Source organism: Saccopteryx leptura, chromosome 4 (genome assembly GCF_036850995.1).
Source record: "Saccopteryx leptura isolate mSacLep1 chromosome 4, mSacLep1_pri_phased_curated, whole genome shotgun sequence".
Classification (NCBI taxonomy): domain Eukaryota; kingdom Metazoa; phylum Chordata; class Mammalia; order Chiroptera; family Emballonuridae; genus Saccopteryx; species Saccopteryx leptura.
In genome coordinates, this window is record NC_089506.1 from 106,621,844 (window position 1) to 106,638,746 (window position 16,903).

Consider the following 16,903-nt stretch of genomic DNA (forward strand, 5'->3'; position numbering starts at 1 on the left):
CACCTGCCAGGAACTCAGCAAGTGCACACTGTTGGCCTGTGATCTACGAGGGAACACCAACAGAGTGCATTGCCGTACCCCGGTCAGCCTGGAACCCATAATATAGTCAGTGGGAAAATCAGTGAGGAGACCAGTTGAAGCAAGTTAAAATTTGAAAAACACACGTACAGAGGCCTGATGAGACGCCAGGAAAACCTGCCAGCAGGGACAGCTGGAAGGCCAATTTTGTAGTCAACACTGAAAGGTGGTTGCTTACATATCCAAGTTGACACACACTGATTTCACTTCGCTCAATGCTCACGTTTAATTGCACTGGGGAGTCTCCCCACAGAGACATCTAACACCCACATAGAAAGTGCAGTGAAAGAAAATCATGTTATTGAAGTGCAAATGAGGCCTGGGTGCAGCCTGCAGGCCTGGGTCCCAGGAGTGTTTCCTAGTGTCCCAGCTGATGGGCAGACTTTGGATGGGCCTCCCAGCCATTCACTCCACCTCCTTGTAGAGAAAGCAAGCTGAAGGAAGGGGTGAGTATCCCGTCTCAGCTGGCCCTCAGAGAGGGCTCTGTGTGGTGTGCTTCTCTCCCCGCAGCCGCTGCGTAGGCTGCCAAGGCCTGGAGAGAGTCCCCAGAAGCAAGAGTCCTCACAAGGCAGCCCGAGGCAGGACAGAGCCTGCTCGCCACCCCCGGAGCCACGTCAAATGAAAATGCCCCTGGAGAGTGGTCACAAGTTTGTCACCAGGAAATGCAACCTGGTGAGGTTTGTGACAGATGTGATCCATGCATTGAGCCTGGAATGTTCTCCCAACTACCTAGAGACTAGGAGACAGACAGCTGTCTGAGGTAGCCAGATCCAACAGCCATTTAATTTTTGGAGTCCTGACAGATTTGGCTACTGATGGGAACATTATTCCCAGAATGACGCCCCCATAAGGACCAGGTGGAATGGCCCTGGGGCTGGAGGTGGAATGGGGGCTTCCACAGCGACTGCGGCAGCCTTCACCTACACCAGAACTAAGCGTGACATTATCGAACATAGCAAAAGTCCTGGAGAACAGGGACCCAAACTATGATAAGGCAGACACTGAGAGCAGGCGACTCAAGTCCTTCGGGGCTGAATTCCATGTCTGCTGCCGTCCATTAGAGATGAGAAGGAAGCCTGTGTCATGGTAAGTTCCTACTCAGATTACTGGGGAAGCCAAAAAAGCAATGCTGACTCAACAGGCCTGGCGTCTGGGAGGCAGGAGTGAGGTTCAATGGCCCAGCTGGCTTGCTTCTCGGTTCTCCGAGCCTCTGACTCATGTTGCACACCGTGTCCGTCCCTACAGTGTGTCAGCTAGTCCTTATCGATACATCTGCTAGCCACACCATAATCAGAAATCCGTCCAGACGGGCCCGGCGGTCTGAGAAAGGCATGGCTGGGCCACCGAGAAGCCACGGCCTCCCGTGGGGCAGCTACGGAATCATGTGAGGGGACAGAATGGCTCATCAGGACAGTCAGGTGCAGGCATGGACTGAGAGAAAGCTGTCCCTACCACCTCTGAGGAAAGTCAGGCGCAGGCATGGACTGAGAGAAAGCTCCTGTCCCTACCACCTCTGAGGACAAACAGGCGCAGGCATGGACTGAGAGAAAGCTGTCCCTACCACCTCTGAGGAAAGTCAGGCGCAGGCATGGACTGAGAGAAAGCTGTCCCTACCGCCTCTGAGGACAAACAGGGCGACAGGGCCACTGGGCCAACGCTTCGAGGTAGCGCCAGCGCGTTGGGTTCTCAGTGAAACACCTCAGGGCAGGAACAGTGAGGAGTCTCCAGCACTTTGTAGTGACAGCAGTGTCCACAGTAACTTCATTTCATGGATACGTGCAGAATAATGAGTGTTTCTGAGTGTTAGAGATTCTCAGAGCGCCCTCCTGGGATAGTTGAGGCAGGGGGTGGGGGAGGTGAGTGGATTGGGGGAACATATAAAAACTTACTCAAAATACATCAAGCAACTCATAAGGGCCCCAAACTGCACCCAGGCTGTGCCTTTCTGGCTCTTTCCCATCTCCCATCACCCACACCTCTGACCCCACAATTCTGTCCACACGCAGCTCAGCACCGGGGTTTGCCACGGGCTGCTGCACTCACCATCTGCTGCAGCCCTCCCGGGGGGCAGCTGCTGGCTGTCTGGGTACCGCATGACAGCGACAGTTCTGCTGTCTTGACTTCCTTGAGCACTTGCTTCTGCAAAAAAGCGTGAGAAGGAAAAGTGAGCAGGGCAAGCAGTCTCCGGGAGCAGCAGAGGCAGGAAGGGGGGCATTTCTGTGCCTCTGACATCACGGCCCCTGGGGAGTTCCTCAGGTGCCCATTGTGTGCAGGACTGGACAGACAGAGGTCCCGCCGTGAAATGTCATTCCTGGGCAGGCTGCAGGACACTTAATATGTTTGATGCATTCGCCACCTGGAAGAATGAGCAAATGCACCCGCTTTTGAGAACAAAGGGGAGGAAATGAAGATGGTTGGAGGAAGAGGTCTCCTAGCCGCCATCTTTCCTTGTTCTTGTTGCCTCCTGGGTATCTTCATGCCAGGCCAACAGGGAGCCAGGGGAGGGGCATCCGCCCATGAGGACACAGACAGGCACTGCTGAGGTCCCCTCCCCTGCACTGCTGCAACCTACGACATAATTCTCAGCACTGGGTGCACACTCAGATCACCTCAAGTTCATCTTCCTGGTTTCCCTCCCACGCCTCCCCCAAATCGCCTGAAAAGCCAGTGTGCATGTCCTGTCAGAGCTAGCCTGAGGAAAGAGGCCAATGTGAAGGGCATTCGTATGCACACTGTTGTCTCTGCATCCCCTCCTCCATCACTGGCTGTGAGAGACTCAGCCCCTGCTGTGTCGTGGGTGACACTCTGGAGCCACTGAGACACAGAAAGCAGTGTCGGCATGGTCTCCTCTGAGGGACCCAGCCCTTCCTGCTCCAGCCAGAGCCTCCAGCGTTGGCTCCGATGTGGATGAGAGGGCAGGCCCAGAACGGCCGCACCACCTGCCCCAGAGCCTGACAGCAGGGGCTCGCCACAGGGACCCTACGCTGAGGAGGAAGGGGTTGAGGGAAATGTGCAGATGTACAAAGAAAGAGGCGGAGGGCCCACCTCTGGGCCCCACACGCAGGGCTATGCTGTTTCTCTTCAGGGTCACCTGGCCAAGGGAGTCAGGCTGGGGCTAAGGGCTGTTGTCAGCCTGGAAGAAGGGGTGACTTTCCTCTATTATAAGCCAGTTATTTCTAGGGTTTGGTTTAGATCTTTCTATCTTAGTATCTTCATCAGTAAAATGTGGCCAAACCCAATCACAGCTCACAAGACAACTATAGTGAGCTGGTATTAGAATAAAAGTACACTATAAGGACAATTGGAAAACTTCTTCGAATACTCATTGGTGCAGCTCCACTTTTAAAAATAGTAGCCATATTTCATGTTCCAAGGAGACATCCTGCATATATTAGCTATGTAAATAGGAAACTTCTGGATTTAGATATTTTTCTTTGCAGGCCCTGGAGCAGCTAAAGATTAGCTTCTGTCAAAATGAATCTATGTCCCAGTTGAGAGGTTCACGATGACCTGCCTCCTACTAGTGGGTTTCCCATTCTGGTCGGGATCTCCCGGCATTGGCCAGGGCCGCTGTTAGGGGCCCTGACCGCTGGGGTGGTTGGGCCCTGCCTTGCAGCTGACAGGGACCTCCTTGTTGAATTTTAGGTGCTGCTTTTTTTGATCACCATGAGCCAAATGGTGATCTCTGGTCCAGCTTAGCACTAGGTGGTTTTAACCTACACTCATTCTTTAGTCACTCTTGGGCTAGGTGAGTCACAGATTTTAGCCTTCCTCCCAGTTTTGGAAGCCAGCAGAAAACGAGGAAGGTGAAAGATACCTGTGTGTGCAGCAAGCCTGTTCTGGAACCTCTGAGTTTGGGGAGACTCCAGAGTCATTCCCAGCTGCTGGAGAGGCTCCAGAGTCATTCCCAGCTGTTGGGGAGACTCCAGAGTCATTCCCAGCTGTTGGAGAGACTCCAGAGTCATTCCCAGCTGCTGGAGAGGCTCCAGAGTCATTCCCAGCTGTTGGAGAGACTCCAGAGTCATTCCCAGCTGTTGGGGAGACTCCAGAGTCATTCCCAGCTGTTGGGGAGACTCCAGAGTCATTCCCAGCTGTTGGAGAGACTCCAGAGTCATTCCCAGCTGTTGGGGAGACTCCAGAGTCATTCCCAGCTGTTGGAGAGACTCCAGAGTCATTCCCAGCTGTTGGAGAGACTCCAGAGTCATTCCCAGCTGTTGGGGAGACTCCAGAGTCATTCCCAGCTGTTGGAGAGACTCCAGAGTCATTCCCAGCTGTTGGGGAGACTCCAGAGTCATTCCCAGCTGTTGGGGAGACTCCAGAGTCATTCCCAGCTGTTGGGGAGACTCTAGAGTCATTCCCAGCTGTTGGGGAGACTCCAGAGTCATTCCCAGCTGTTGGTGAGACTCCAGAGTCATTCCCAGCTGTTGGAGAGACTCCAGAGTCATTCCCAGCTGTTGGGGAGACTCCAGAGTCATGCCCAGCTGTTGGAGAGACTCCAGAGTCATTCCCAGCTGTTGGAGAGACTCCAGAGTCATTCCCAGCTGTTGGGGAGACTCCAGAGTCATTCCCAGCTGTTGGGGAGACTCCAGAGTCATTCCCAGCTGTTGGAGAGACTCCAGAGTCATTCCCAGCTGCTGGAGAGGCTCCAGAGTCATTCCCAGCTGTTGGAGAGACTCCAGAGTCATTCCCAGCTGTTGGAGAGACTCCAGAGTCATTCCCAGCTGTTGGGGAGACTCCAGAGTCATTCCCAGCTGTTGCAGAGGCCGACGGGGAGAGCCCATGTCTAGAACAGGGCAGAACCCTGATGAAAAACACCTGGGAGACCCCTCGGCTGGTTCTGTCAGCCCAGCTCAAAGAACATCGTTACATCCAGAGTGCAAGGGAAGGGCATTGCGGGCATACTGGTCGCACTGATTCTCTGGAGCGTTCCTGACCGGAAGGAAGCAGTTTGCTGTGGGAGATGATACCCATGCTGACCTTACAGACCGGAGGGCCACACTAAACAGAGCTGCCGTTGTCGGTGGGAAAAATACCGTGTTCAACACGCACAATGAGGCTTCTCTTCTCTGCTTACCTCTGTGAGCGAGTGGACTTGGAGGTCTCCCCATGATCTCATCTTCTGAGGCAGTCAAGTTCTGGATCAGAAAGTAGGTGGTCATTTTCCCTTTCCCTTTCACTTCAATTTCACCCCTCTCAATGATTTCAAACCCTTGGTTTTCCAGGGCTCTGAACAGAGGGAAAATAAATGCACCAGATATTAAAGATCACGAGTCTGTAACTGGAGAGTTGACCACCACGAGATGGGTAACAACAGGGAAGTCTGAGATGCAGGGCACACGGCTGAGGAGTGGGGCTCTGAGACATCAGCAGGCCTGCTAGAGGGACCAACGGCAGGAGGGAAGAGAAGGGAGGATGTGTTCAGACATTCTGAACCGGGTGCTGAAGGCAGAGGAAGAGCCCAGGGGTCCCACCAAAATGCTGTGACCCACTCACCACCTCTCAACCCTCCAGCACATAGCGCATGCTGTGGCCCTCACACCTCTACAGTCACATCCCAATGCCTGTGTGCACACTGTCCTCACATGGTTCTGAACCAGGAGGCTCCTAGGAGTGCCTCCTCAAGCCCCTGTCTTCCTCAAGTACCCCATGTACTCTGCGGGGCCAGCATGCTCATTCTAACCACCCAAGCCTCTCCATGATCTCTGGCTGCCAAAGAACCCAAGAAGAAGAGGGTAAGAAGGGGACTGTGAAAAAAGACAGAGTTATAGAAGAACTAGAAAATGTTTATTCATTTAATGGCCCCTGAGAGATGTTGGAGAAGAACCACAGAACTGCAAATGGGCAATGTTTCAAATTCATGGTCAGCCGCCTCAGCCAGTTCTCAGCACTAATCAACCTTCCCTTGTGCTTGGCCAGCCCTGTGGAGGTTTCAGACACTCTCCACACTCCTCACTTTCCCTCATTTGGCGCCTTCCTGCCATGCTCTCTAGCAGCTGCCCAGGCCTACTACTCCATGATCTGGTCCAGCTGTGAAATGTTAACCATTATAGGTGAGATGCAGCAACTCCTCACCGCATTCACCACATCCCCCTTATCCCCAGTCTCAGAGCAGGAGGCACCCCCATCCATGCTCCCTTCCCACCTCCCCTGGCCCCGGCCTCACCAGCACCTCTCCCCTGATTTTCAACTCCCTCTCCATCTGCATCATCCCCACAGCCTACTAGCATGCTCAGGTCTCTATCATCCTAAATAGAAACCAAGAACTTTACATTTAATTACCTCCTGCTTTAATCTTGTATGAATCCTCTCTTTCTTTTACCTTTCAACCCATACATACTCTAGTGTCTATACCCACCATTCTACCACAGCTTCTGAAAATGTCCCCTAAACATCTGGTGAACGATTTTCAGTCCTGTTAAGTATAATATAGTTGACACCTTTGTTCAATTCCTCCTCCCTAAAAATATCCTCGAGGGTGCTTCTCACCCTGAATTTCTCTGGTTCTGTTCGATTGCTTCCACCTCTTATGTGGGCTCCTCCTTCTCCATCTGCCCCTGTTCTTCTCATACTGAATCCCTCCCCATGGGATCTTATCAACTCTCATGGCTTACGTACTACCAATACAGTGCTTCCTCCACGTCTGGATGCAGCCAACTCCACTACAAATTTTATTCATCCACTTTGTGACATCTTCACCAAGATTCTCCACAAGTCCTTTGAACTTCTGTACCTGAACTCACCATCTGCCACAGTGACCTGGAATACTTCTGACTTGTGCTATTTCAGATGGCGAGATTCGGGTCCTACTCACCCAAGGTGGAGACCTGGGGAACATTCGAGGCACCTCCTTCATTTTCATTCTCCATTTCTAGCAATTACCAGGTTTAGCTGATTTTACTTTCACCCAAATTCTCACTGCCAATATTCTGATTCAAATCAAACTTCTAACTGGTCTTCTCTTTCCCATATCAGCCCTTCCTTAGTCCTGAGTGGTCAGTGTCAAAAATGACCCTGACCTTGCCATTGTGTCTGATTGCACACCCCTTGGGGGCCTAGCCATTCAGTGAGGCACACACAAGTCTCGCCACTTTCTGTGGCACATGCTCCACTCCAGGAAGCTAGCTGTGTGACAGTTCCCTGTACTTCCTCTGCCTCAGCGTTTGCACTGCTTGTTTTCCATCCCCAGTACTCCCGTTTGGGTTAGATCCGACTCTGGAACTCCTTGCTCAAGATTCAGCCCAGGACTCTACTCCTCCAAAGAATTTCTGTACCTGTTGCACCCCGCCCAGGCTCCCTGCACTCACTGCGACCCCTCCGGCCTCACCCCTGGGCGCAATCCAGGCTCTTCTCCTCCGAGCCTGCTTGCAACTCAAAGCAACTCACTAACCCTTTTTTGCCTGATTTTTTTTATCTGTAGAGGAAAATTGTAACAGTATATCTTACTATTACATAGGGTTGCTGAAACAGTCAATGAACTAACACATGTAAAAGAACTTAGGCCAGAATGTCACCTCTTCTAAGTTCTCAAGAAACCCTAAGAATCGTTTTATGCATATCTTTACCATTGTACTTACTACACTTCTAAAATAACAATCTGTGAATATTAGACCAAGGATCAGCAAACATTTTTTGTAAAAGAACAGACAGTAAATATTTTTGGCTTTGTGGGCCATACAGGCTATCCCCACTACTCAGCTCTGCCACTGTAGCATGAAAGCAGCCATAGACAGTGTGTAAATTAAAGAGCATGGCTGTGTTCCAATAAAACTTTATTTACAAAAACAAGCGACAGACTGGATTTGGCCTGTGGGCTGTAATTTGCCACCAGATCTTACGCTCTTTGAGAACAAAAACTAACCTATAGCAGAGACTTAACAACATTCCTCTGTAACCCGGTGTGGCATGGGAGGAAAGACACTGGTTTCCTCCACTACCCCGTCCCATGGCTGCTAGGCCCTCTGTAAGTCTAGAAGAAGGGACAAAGGAAAGTATGGATAAATGAGTGGTTACCTGTACGCCGTGGGGCTAAGATGCACTTTGTTGGGAAGCCCATGACTTTCCATTCTAGAAGCTGTGTTCACAGTGTCACCAAACAAGCAGTACCGTGGCATCTTGTCCCCCACAACACCCGCTAAGACGGGCCCAGTATGAATTCCTACTCTGATCTGCAGAGAGAAAACCTCACTGAAAAGAGACTATCAAACATTCTTGCTTTTACTTTTAAATTAAAGAATAATTTACATAAAATAAAGACAGATGGTAAGTATTTTGATATATCCTGTAGCCATCATTCAAAATAAAATATAGACTATAACATAGACCTCACAAAATTATCTCAAGCCCCTTCCAGTTCACTTCTCTCCTCTCTGCAGAGGCAATGGCCTTTTTATCTATTTTATCATGATTTAATTTGCCTATTCTAGAACTTCACATAAATGGAATTATATAGTATACCATGTTTTGAATCAGTCTTTGTTTATGCAACATAATATCTTTGAGACTTTCCATATTGTTGTATGTATCAGTTGTTCATTCATTATTTTTGCTGAATGTTATTCTAATATAAGAATATTCCACAATTTACCTATCTAGTCTCCTCTTTATGAACATGAACATTATTAGGTTAATTCCAGTTTCCAATTTGAAGGTGTTATGAGCTTTCTTGCACTGATCTTTTTGTGGACACACATTTTCTTTTCTTTTTTTTTTTAGGTAAATATCTAGAAGTGAAATTTCTGGGTCACAAGGTAGATGTGTATTTAATGCTACAAAAAAGAAAGAAAGAAAGAAAGGAGAGAGAAATAGATAAAAAAGAAAGAAGGAAAGAAGAGAGAGAAAGAGAGAAAGAAAGAGAGAAAGAAAGAAAGAAAGAAAGAAAGAAAGAAAGAAAGAAAGAAAGAAAGAAAGAGAAAAAGAAAGAAGAAAGAAATTTTGCCCAACAATTCTCCAAAGTCTTTGGACCATTTTCCATTCCTATCAGTAGTATGACACTTCTAGTTGCTCCACATTCTCACCAACATTTGGTCTTGTAAAGGGCATGAAATGATATCTCATTGTGGTTTTAATTTGCATTTCCCTTATGGCTAATGATGTTAGGCACATTTTCATGCATACACTGTCCATTCACATATCTTCTTTCATGAAAAGTCTGTTCAGGACTTTTGCTCATTTAAAAAATTGAGGAGTTTATCTTTTATTTATATATATATATATATATATATATATATATATATATATGAGTTCTATATATATTTGGATATGTGATATATATTTTTTCCTAATAAATATTTTCCCTATACTGTGAATTTGTATGTTCAATTCTTTTAATAAGCAGAAATTTAAAAAACTTAAGAATATGTTAGTTTACTAGGGCTGCCATAACAAAATGCCACAAACTGAGTAGCTTAAAAAACAGAAATTTACGTTCTCACAGTTCTAGAGGCTGCAAGTCCAAGATCAAGATGTCGGCAGGTTTGGTTTGTCCTGCAGCCTCTCTCCTTGGCTGGCAGATGGCCACTTCTCGCTGCATCTTTACATCGTCTTCTCCCTGTGTGCATGTAGCCTTGGTATCTGTTCATGTATGTGAAGTTCCTCTTCTTATAAAGACACCAGTCAGATTGGATTAAAGCATATCCTAACAGCCTCATCTTAACTTAGTCACCCCTTTAAAGACCCTGCCTCCAAATATAGTTACATTTGGAGGTACTAGGGGTTAAAACATCAACATACAAATTTCAGGGGGCAGGGGAAAATAATAGTCCCATAACATTGCCTTTTATCTATTTTTTTCTTTAACTGTTAGTGCTTTCTGTGTTCTAAGAAATCATTGCTTACTCTAAAGCCATGAAGCTACTCTCCTAGATTTCCTTTTAAGAAGATTGATAGTTCTAACATTTATGTTAAATCTGTGATACATATTAAACTAATTTTATATGTAACTGAGGTAGAATTTAGATATACTTTTCTTTCCACATGAATATTAAATTGTAACAGGAACATTTCTCAAAAAGGGTTCCTTCCCACACTGAATTGATTTGATGCCTTGGTCAAAAATTAGCTGGCTTTAAATATGTATACTGTATACCGCTTGACATGCCATAATGCTCCAGTGATTACTTTCCAGTCATTCTGCTAATTCTTCTCTGTCGTTATTACTCTAGGTTGAGCCTGACCAGGCAGTGATGCAGTAGATAGAGTGTTTGTCTGGGATGCTGAGGACTCAGGTCAAAATCCTGAGGTTACCAACTTAAGCATGGGCTCACTGGCTTGAGACCAAGGTTGCTGGCTTGAGCAAGGGATCACTGGCTCAGCTGGAGCCACCAGCCTTCGTCAAGGCACATATGAGAAAGCAATGAATGAATTACTAAAGTGCCACAACAAAGAATTGATGTTTCTCACCTCTCTCCTTCCCTGTCTGTCTGTCCCCACTCTCTTTCTCTGTCTCTTGCAAATAAATAAATAAATAAATAAATAAATAAATAAATAAATAAATAAATTACTCTAGCTTGAGAATAGGTAGCATAAGTCTTCTAATTTTATTATTTTTTTAAGATTTAAGACTACATTTAAATAGTTTGTTTTTTATTTCATTTTCCAACATTTTGTCCTTAGATATAAAAATTCAACTAATTTTAGTGTATCGTCCTAGTGTCTTATGACACTTTTTAGATCTGGTAGTTTATCACAACTAGTTAAGGTTTATTAGATGTGACATTATTTGGTCTATAAATAATGATGATTTTACTTCTTTCTTTCCAGTCTGTATGTGTTATATTTCTTTTTCTGCTTTAACATGCTGGTAAGACTTTCAACATACTTGACTATATATTAGATCTATTGTAATTTTCTGGTTTAGTTTGCTGAGCTCTTAGATATGTGGAGTGATATCTTTCATCAACATTAAAAATTTTCAACCATTGTCTCTTCAAATATTTTATTTAACTGATTTTAATTTTATTTTCCTTCTAGGATTCCAGTTCCACATATGGTGATCCACTTGATATTGTGGGATGCTTTGTTTAATTTTTTCACTGTTTTCTTTTTTGTATTTCAGTTTGGATAATTTCTTTTGTCTGTTTTCAAAATCTCTGATCTTTTCCTCTACTGTGTCTAGTCTCTTTTAATTCCATAAAATGAATTCTTTATTACTGATTTCTGATATAATTTTTTAAAAAATTTCCATGGGATGGATAGATTGATTGATTAATAGATTGATAGCTAGATAGATGATATATAGATAATAGAGTAGAAAGAGATAAAGTGTGTATGTATTTATGATTTAATCAAACTTCTTTCCTTTTTCTGGTAGATCCTTTAAAATATTTATCATAGTTATTTTAAAGACTCTGTATGATAATTCTAACATCTAAACTACCTCTGGATCTGTTTTTATTGACTATTTCCTCTCTTGGCTTCTTTTTTGTTTCTTCTTGCACCTCATATTTTAAATTATGTAATTATATATCCCATATTGTGTGTGAAAGTACAATAAATACTGAAGTAGATAATGTTTACCCCTCAGAAAATTTTATACCCCTTCTAATGTCAGACTACAAGAATGGAGACTGAATGAACTAATATATATTTGAGTGGGGTCTGGGCTTTTCTTGAGATATTGATGGTTTCCATGCAACACTGACTGACTTCAAATATTACATAGGTATATCAAGACTTTCTGTCCAGTTGAGCTTAGGATCAGAGAACCAGCAAGGCTCTGAGAACCTCTTCATACTGCACAGTCACAACACCTTTCTGAGTTATTGGAGATCTCTTTCTGCTTTATAGACCAACAGTGAGATTTGAGGGATTCTCCTTACTCATCAGTCTTACCATGGCTCTCTCTACCTGAGGAGATTTCCCTGTGCCTCCAGATTTCAACGGGTCATTGTAGTGTACTTGCTGAAAGCCGAGTACCTCAAAGGAATTTCCCTTAGTTCTTCTACTGTAATACCATCCTTCCTTGCCCCACTTCTTTGCATTTGAGGAAGGCCCATATGCCTCAGAAACTGAAATCTTCTTAACTCTCCTTCCTTATTCCTATCCTTTGGCTGAATAACCTAATGTACTTAGTGAGGGCCTGTGGATAAGAGTTGGTAGATGGGTACAGCCTCTGTAATGAGGGCATATCAAGGACAGGATTTGGGGATTCTAACCTGTCATTTCAGCCCTAATGTGGCCATGAAAAGTTCACTAAAATTTAGACTGGTTTCTCCTTACCCTCATGTCTGGTGGGTTACTTCTTCTGCTGCTCTACTAGCGGTGAATGTAATTATGGGGTCCTTCTCATTGAAAGGGCCTGTCAATTTCCAGACTTTAGCTTATTTATATTTCTTTGCTCTCTGAGGTATTTTTGTTTTTGTTTTTGTTTTTTAAGAGCTAATATGGAAATAGAAGTCTCTTGGAGCCTTCTACATCCTAATCAGATTTACTTGTCATTTTGTTTTCATGATTATAAATTCCTCTGGGAAAGGAGTCTGTTACATATTTCTCTGAATCCTTCAAAGTACCTAGTAATATTGTCTCATGCATAGTATGACAATTATAAATGTATATTAAAGGCCATATGAGTGAAATAATAGAAGACCTCAAAGAGCACTAATTTTAAACCTGTAGAAATGTAGCACAGATAAACTGAACATGACTCCAGAGGAACCTGAAAGGTGGATTTTAAATTTGATGAGAAATGCAAAACCAGATGCCAAGATTGATTCTAAATTAGGTCATATGGTTGTGGGGAACAATGTGGTCTCACCCATCAGCAAGTCACTGGGGAAACCAAGAGCCTTTCGTTTAGAAGCCAGATGTTGGCCATGAATATTAAGAAGAAACTAAATCAGAATAGTAGGTCAGGGGCTTCTAACTGGGTAACTCAAGACTCTGGCTTTTACTGATGAATGTAAAGAGAAGACCAAAAACTAAAATAAAAAATAAAAAAAAACTATAAAGGAAAGATTGAATAATAAAAGCATTATATAAAGGATGCCATACATTTTGGAAACAGTATACTGAGTATAAGTTTTGGAGAATTTGAATGAAATTGGCTGTGTTTCATTATCTTGTGGAAAAAAAAGAGAAATGCACCACAATTATCTTAAGAGAGAAAATGTTTCTAGTCCTTTTCCTACTTTCTTAAATAAACTCACATGACATGCTGTTTCTAGTGGATATTTAATGATGCTCCTAACTATGTCCCTATTCTTATCTTGGAATTGATCATATCTTTTCCTGTTTTCTTCTTGGTAAATCCACCTTGACAGTTTCCAGGAATTCATTGTTCAATTTCATTCCTATAGTTGTCGCATGATTTATATCTCTGTGGCTATGCTTCTTTCACACACACTATTTACACAACAGTATATTTTCAATTATTTTTTCTTCAATAGCTTCCACTAGTCTTTTAACTGAAACACTTACCTCTTATCTCTACTCCCTCGTTACCTCCCATCTTGATTTTTTCTCTTACATTGGAGGTTTTATTAAACAGATGTATCTGTGTGCATTCAACAGGCCAAGTATTGTGGACACGATATTCTTGCAATCACCTAAAGCCAACTTGGACTCAGAAGACCACAGTGGACACAATAACCAGGATCAGCAGTATTTCTCAGCCTCGAAATTATTGTGGTGAGGGTAAGTGGCACAGATTTTCAGAATCTTCTGCATAGGGCTTTTAATTGGAAAAATCATATTGTGTCTCATAATTTGATTTATTTTTAGTTGGATATTTGAAGATAGACTGATTGAAGCAAGGAAGTGAGTAGGTTTTAAAAGGAAGAGACACCACTGTAAGCCATCTCAGGGCAGTTCGGATCTGCTGAGCAGACAGAGGGCAGACCTACTTTTCAACTCTAAAACTGTCCAACTTTTATAAAGTGAACAAGCTATAAGAGTAGCTAGCTTCCTGTGAGAAGGGAGAGCAGATGTCTTGCTAATAGCCACGTGGTGGAAGGAAAGCTATTCTGAATATCTTATGGCACCATGGAGTCTGGCCTGCTGGCTAGAGGCAGTTTCACACCTCAGTTTGAGTTCTGAACCTGTCAGACAGCAAGTTGGATACACAGTTTTTCTAAGCAGGAAATGTTGGCTATTTAATAAACCTGACCACTTGTTGAAATGTGTGAACAAAAAAAAAAGTAGGAATTATAAATGAGATGGCTTCTAAGATGAATGGAAACCTACAAAATAAATGAGAAGAGGTGTTCAGTTCTGTCCTAAATTACAGACAAAGAAACTTGCAGTGAATCACATGAAAATCCCAAGCTCCAAAGCCTCTTCTGAAATTTGAGAGAAGTTGGGACAATTATATCCTGACTAATACCTCCATTACTTAGTCATATATGCCAGAGAAGGGAAGAGCTGGGAGAAATCACTCATTTGGATTGCTGTAACATACCCAAGAACCACCTGAGCAGACTCATAAACAGAACCCTACTTTTCGTGTGAGATGGTTGGTGTTACATAAAGTACTCAGTTGTTTGCTACCTGGATGGACTCTCCAGTAACAGGATTCATCACTTCTTTTGCAGAAATTCTCATCCCTAAGGCAAAATTAGCCACTCTTTGAGCATGGCTTTCGATAGGCACTGGTACACCCCCTACCACCATGTAAGCATCTCCTATTGTTTCCACCTGTAAGGAGGGAAAAAAGGAACATTCAGAGGTTTTCCTAGATGCACCAAACATATCACTAGATATTTTTCTCATATTTTCCTATGTTGTTGGAACAGTGGTGATTATTTGCTACGAGTATGAGGTATGTGGGGAGGGGGAGAAAGTTGACTCAGAAAATAACCAAGGGAGAGCCAAAAGCCCCCCACCCTCACTTTGGCTGGAAACAAAGCCCGGAGAAGATGAAACTCCTAGGGTCAGGGTGTGAGGCTGTATGTTCAACATGTACTACTTGGGTTAGATGCGCTGCTTTAAGGAGTAGGAGAACTCTAGGAAAGCAGTGTACTCTCAAGAGCATCTTAGCATCGGATATGATGAAGGATTTCTAAGAAACTAAAATTTCTGAAATACCTCCAATTTCCTGTTAGCTCTTCCCCACGCCTGTTCGCACTCACACCAACCCCCCCGACCAGTGAAGAGAAAGACTTGTCACCAAGTGCCTGCCTGCCCTTACTTAGACACTTACTTTGTAGACCTCATGGACACTGGTTAATCTGTCAAACTTGGAGTACATTGAATTCAGCATCTTCACTATTTGGATAGGTTCGCAGGCAGCACAGATGTTTGTAAATGTCACCACATCGCTAAAAAGGATTGTGCAGGTTTTAAATTCTCCTGCAACGGAAACCAAGAATTACTAGTAGCCAAGGTTATAGAATAATAATTCTGTAACTTCTGAATTCAGGTGTCCGTTGTGAACTAAATCTGACTATGCCTTGAGGAAAAGGAGCCAGACGCCACTGACCATGCACCATTCAGTCAGCTGATGCTTACTGAGTGCCGGCTATGTGCTAGTCATCAAGCTGGGAAAGTGATATAACATGAACGGATGCAGACCATGCTTTAAAGGAGCTGCCAGTCTAGAGACAGAGACAGACAGGTAAGCAGATACTCAGTAAGATGTGCCAAGTGCCATGGATGACAGATGTGGGTTGGGCAGACTCTGACATAAGTGAAGCCCTGTCAGGTCAAGGCAGAGCCTGCCTACAGGAGACCCAGAGTTAGGGCTGGTAGAAACAGGATACCACGAAGCTCAGTGGAGAAGCTCCCATATCCTCAGCATGTCCTCAACTCCTCTGGCTGCTTCCACTCCTTTCCCCATACAGCTCATTCCATATAGCAGCCAGGTGATGTACTTAAGTCAGATCCCTGATTCTTCTGACCCAAGTCTTCCAAGACTTCTATCACATTTAGACTAAAACACAAAAGCCTTACCATAGCCCAACAAGGGACCCACTCTGTCCCCACCGCCTCTCTAACCTCACGTCTCCACGCTTTCCCTCGGGCTTACTCCACTCCAGCCACGCTGGCCTTCCTGATGTTTCCGGCACAGCAAGTGCCTCCTGCTTGGCCTATGCACATGCTATTTACTCTGCCTGACACACTCTTTCTCAAATACCCACACGGCTCTGTCTCTGCATTTCAAATGTAACCACCTCAGTGAGAAATTTACGGATCCCCTTATCTAAATAACAGTACCTAGGTCTCTGTCCTCTTAGCCTGAATGCTGCCCTTCACCCCACAAGATTTATGTAGCATGACATTTCATATAAAATTGTTTATTAGGTTATTTCTGATCTCTTTCATTTGAACATAAGCTCCATGAGATGAGAGACTGTTTTGATCTTTGTTTTATCCCCAGTACCTAGAGCAAGATCTGGCACATAGTAGATGTTCAATAAATTGAGTGACTAAATGGATATCTCCTTGAACAGAGCTGGGTGCCTTCTGGGTTATTTATATCTATGGCAATAACCTATTAATCTAACTTTCTCTTCCCTTTGGTTTCTGGCTTACCATTCCCTCTATATTTTTACTTCTTTTCTCATCTCCTTGTTTTATATATATTCACTGGCTTTTCTCCATTTTTACATAACAGTTGTCCCCTAAGGTTCAGTACCCAACTGTCTTCTCTTTTCACTTCCTACCCCAAGATGACCTTATCCATCATTCATAGGGTCTATGTCACCACCACCCACCCTGGAGTAACTCCCAGATCCGTAGTTCTGTTCTAGAACTTCCACTGAGCTCTCCCTACAATTCCTAACTACCGGTTAGTCATGTTACATACAGCATCCCACAGGCAGTTCAAAATTAACAGTTCTAAAACTGACCTACTTTGCCGCCCTCAAGCCTTTCTTCCTGGTTCTGTCCTGGG

The 16,903-nt window shown here is 44.3% G+C and overlaps 1 protein-coding gene across 1 annotated transcript in view; it reads right to left on the reverse strand.

Annotated features, from left to right (window-relative positions):
* Window positions 1–1,368: 1,368 nt before the first annotated feature.
* LOC136404213 (guanylate cyclase soluble subunit beta-2-like) overlaps window positions 1,369–16,903 on the reverse strand; it is a 59,713-nt gene continuing 44,178 nt past the window's right edge. Inside the window, exons 11-17 of the mRNA XM_066383615.1 lie at window positions 15,212–15,360; window positions 14,560–14,706; window positions 8,089–8,243; window positions 4,946–5,304; window positions 3,896–4,861; window positions 2,055–2,217; window positions 1,369–1,450 (exon numbers count right to left, since the gene is read on the reverse strand). Coding sequence (XP_066239712.1) covers window positions 1,369–1,450; window positions 2,055–2,217; window positions 3,896–4,861; window positions 4,946–5,304; window positions 8,089–8,243; window positions 14,560–14,706; window positions 15,212–15,360 — 2,021 coding nt within the window. The remainder of the gene's footprint in view (window positions 1,451–2,054; window positions 2,218–3,895; window positions 4,862–4,945; window positions 5,305–8,088; window positions 8,244–14,559; window positions 14,707–15,211; window positions 15,361–16,903) is intronic.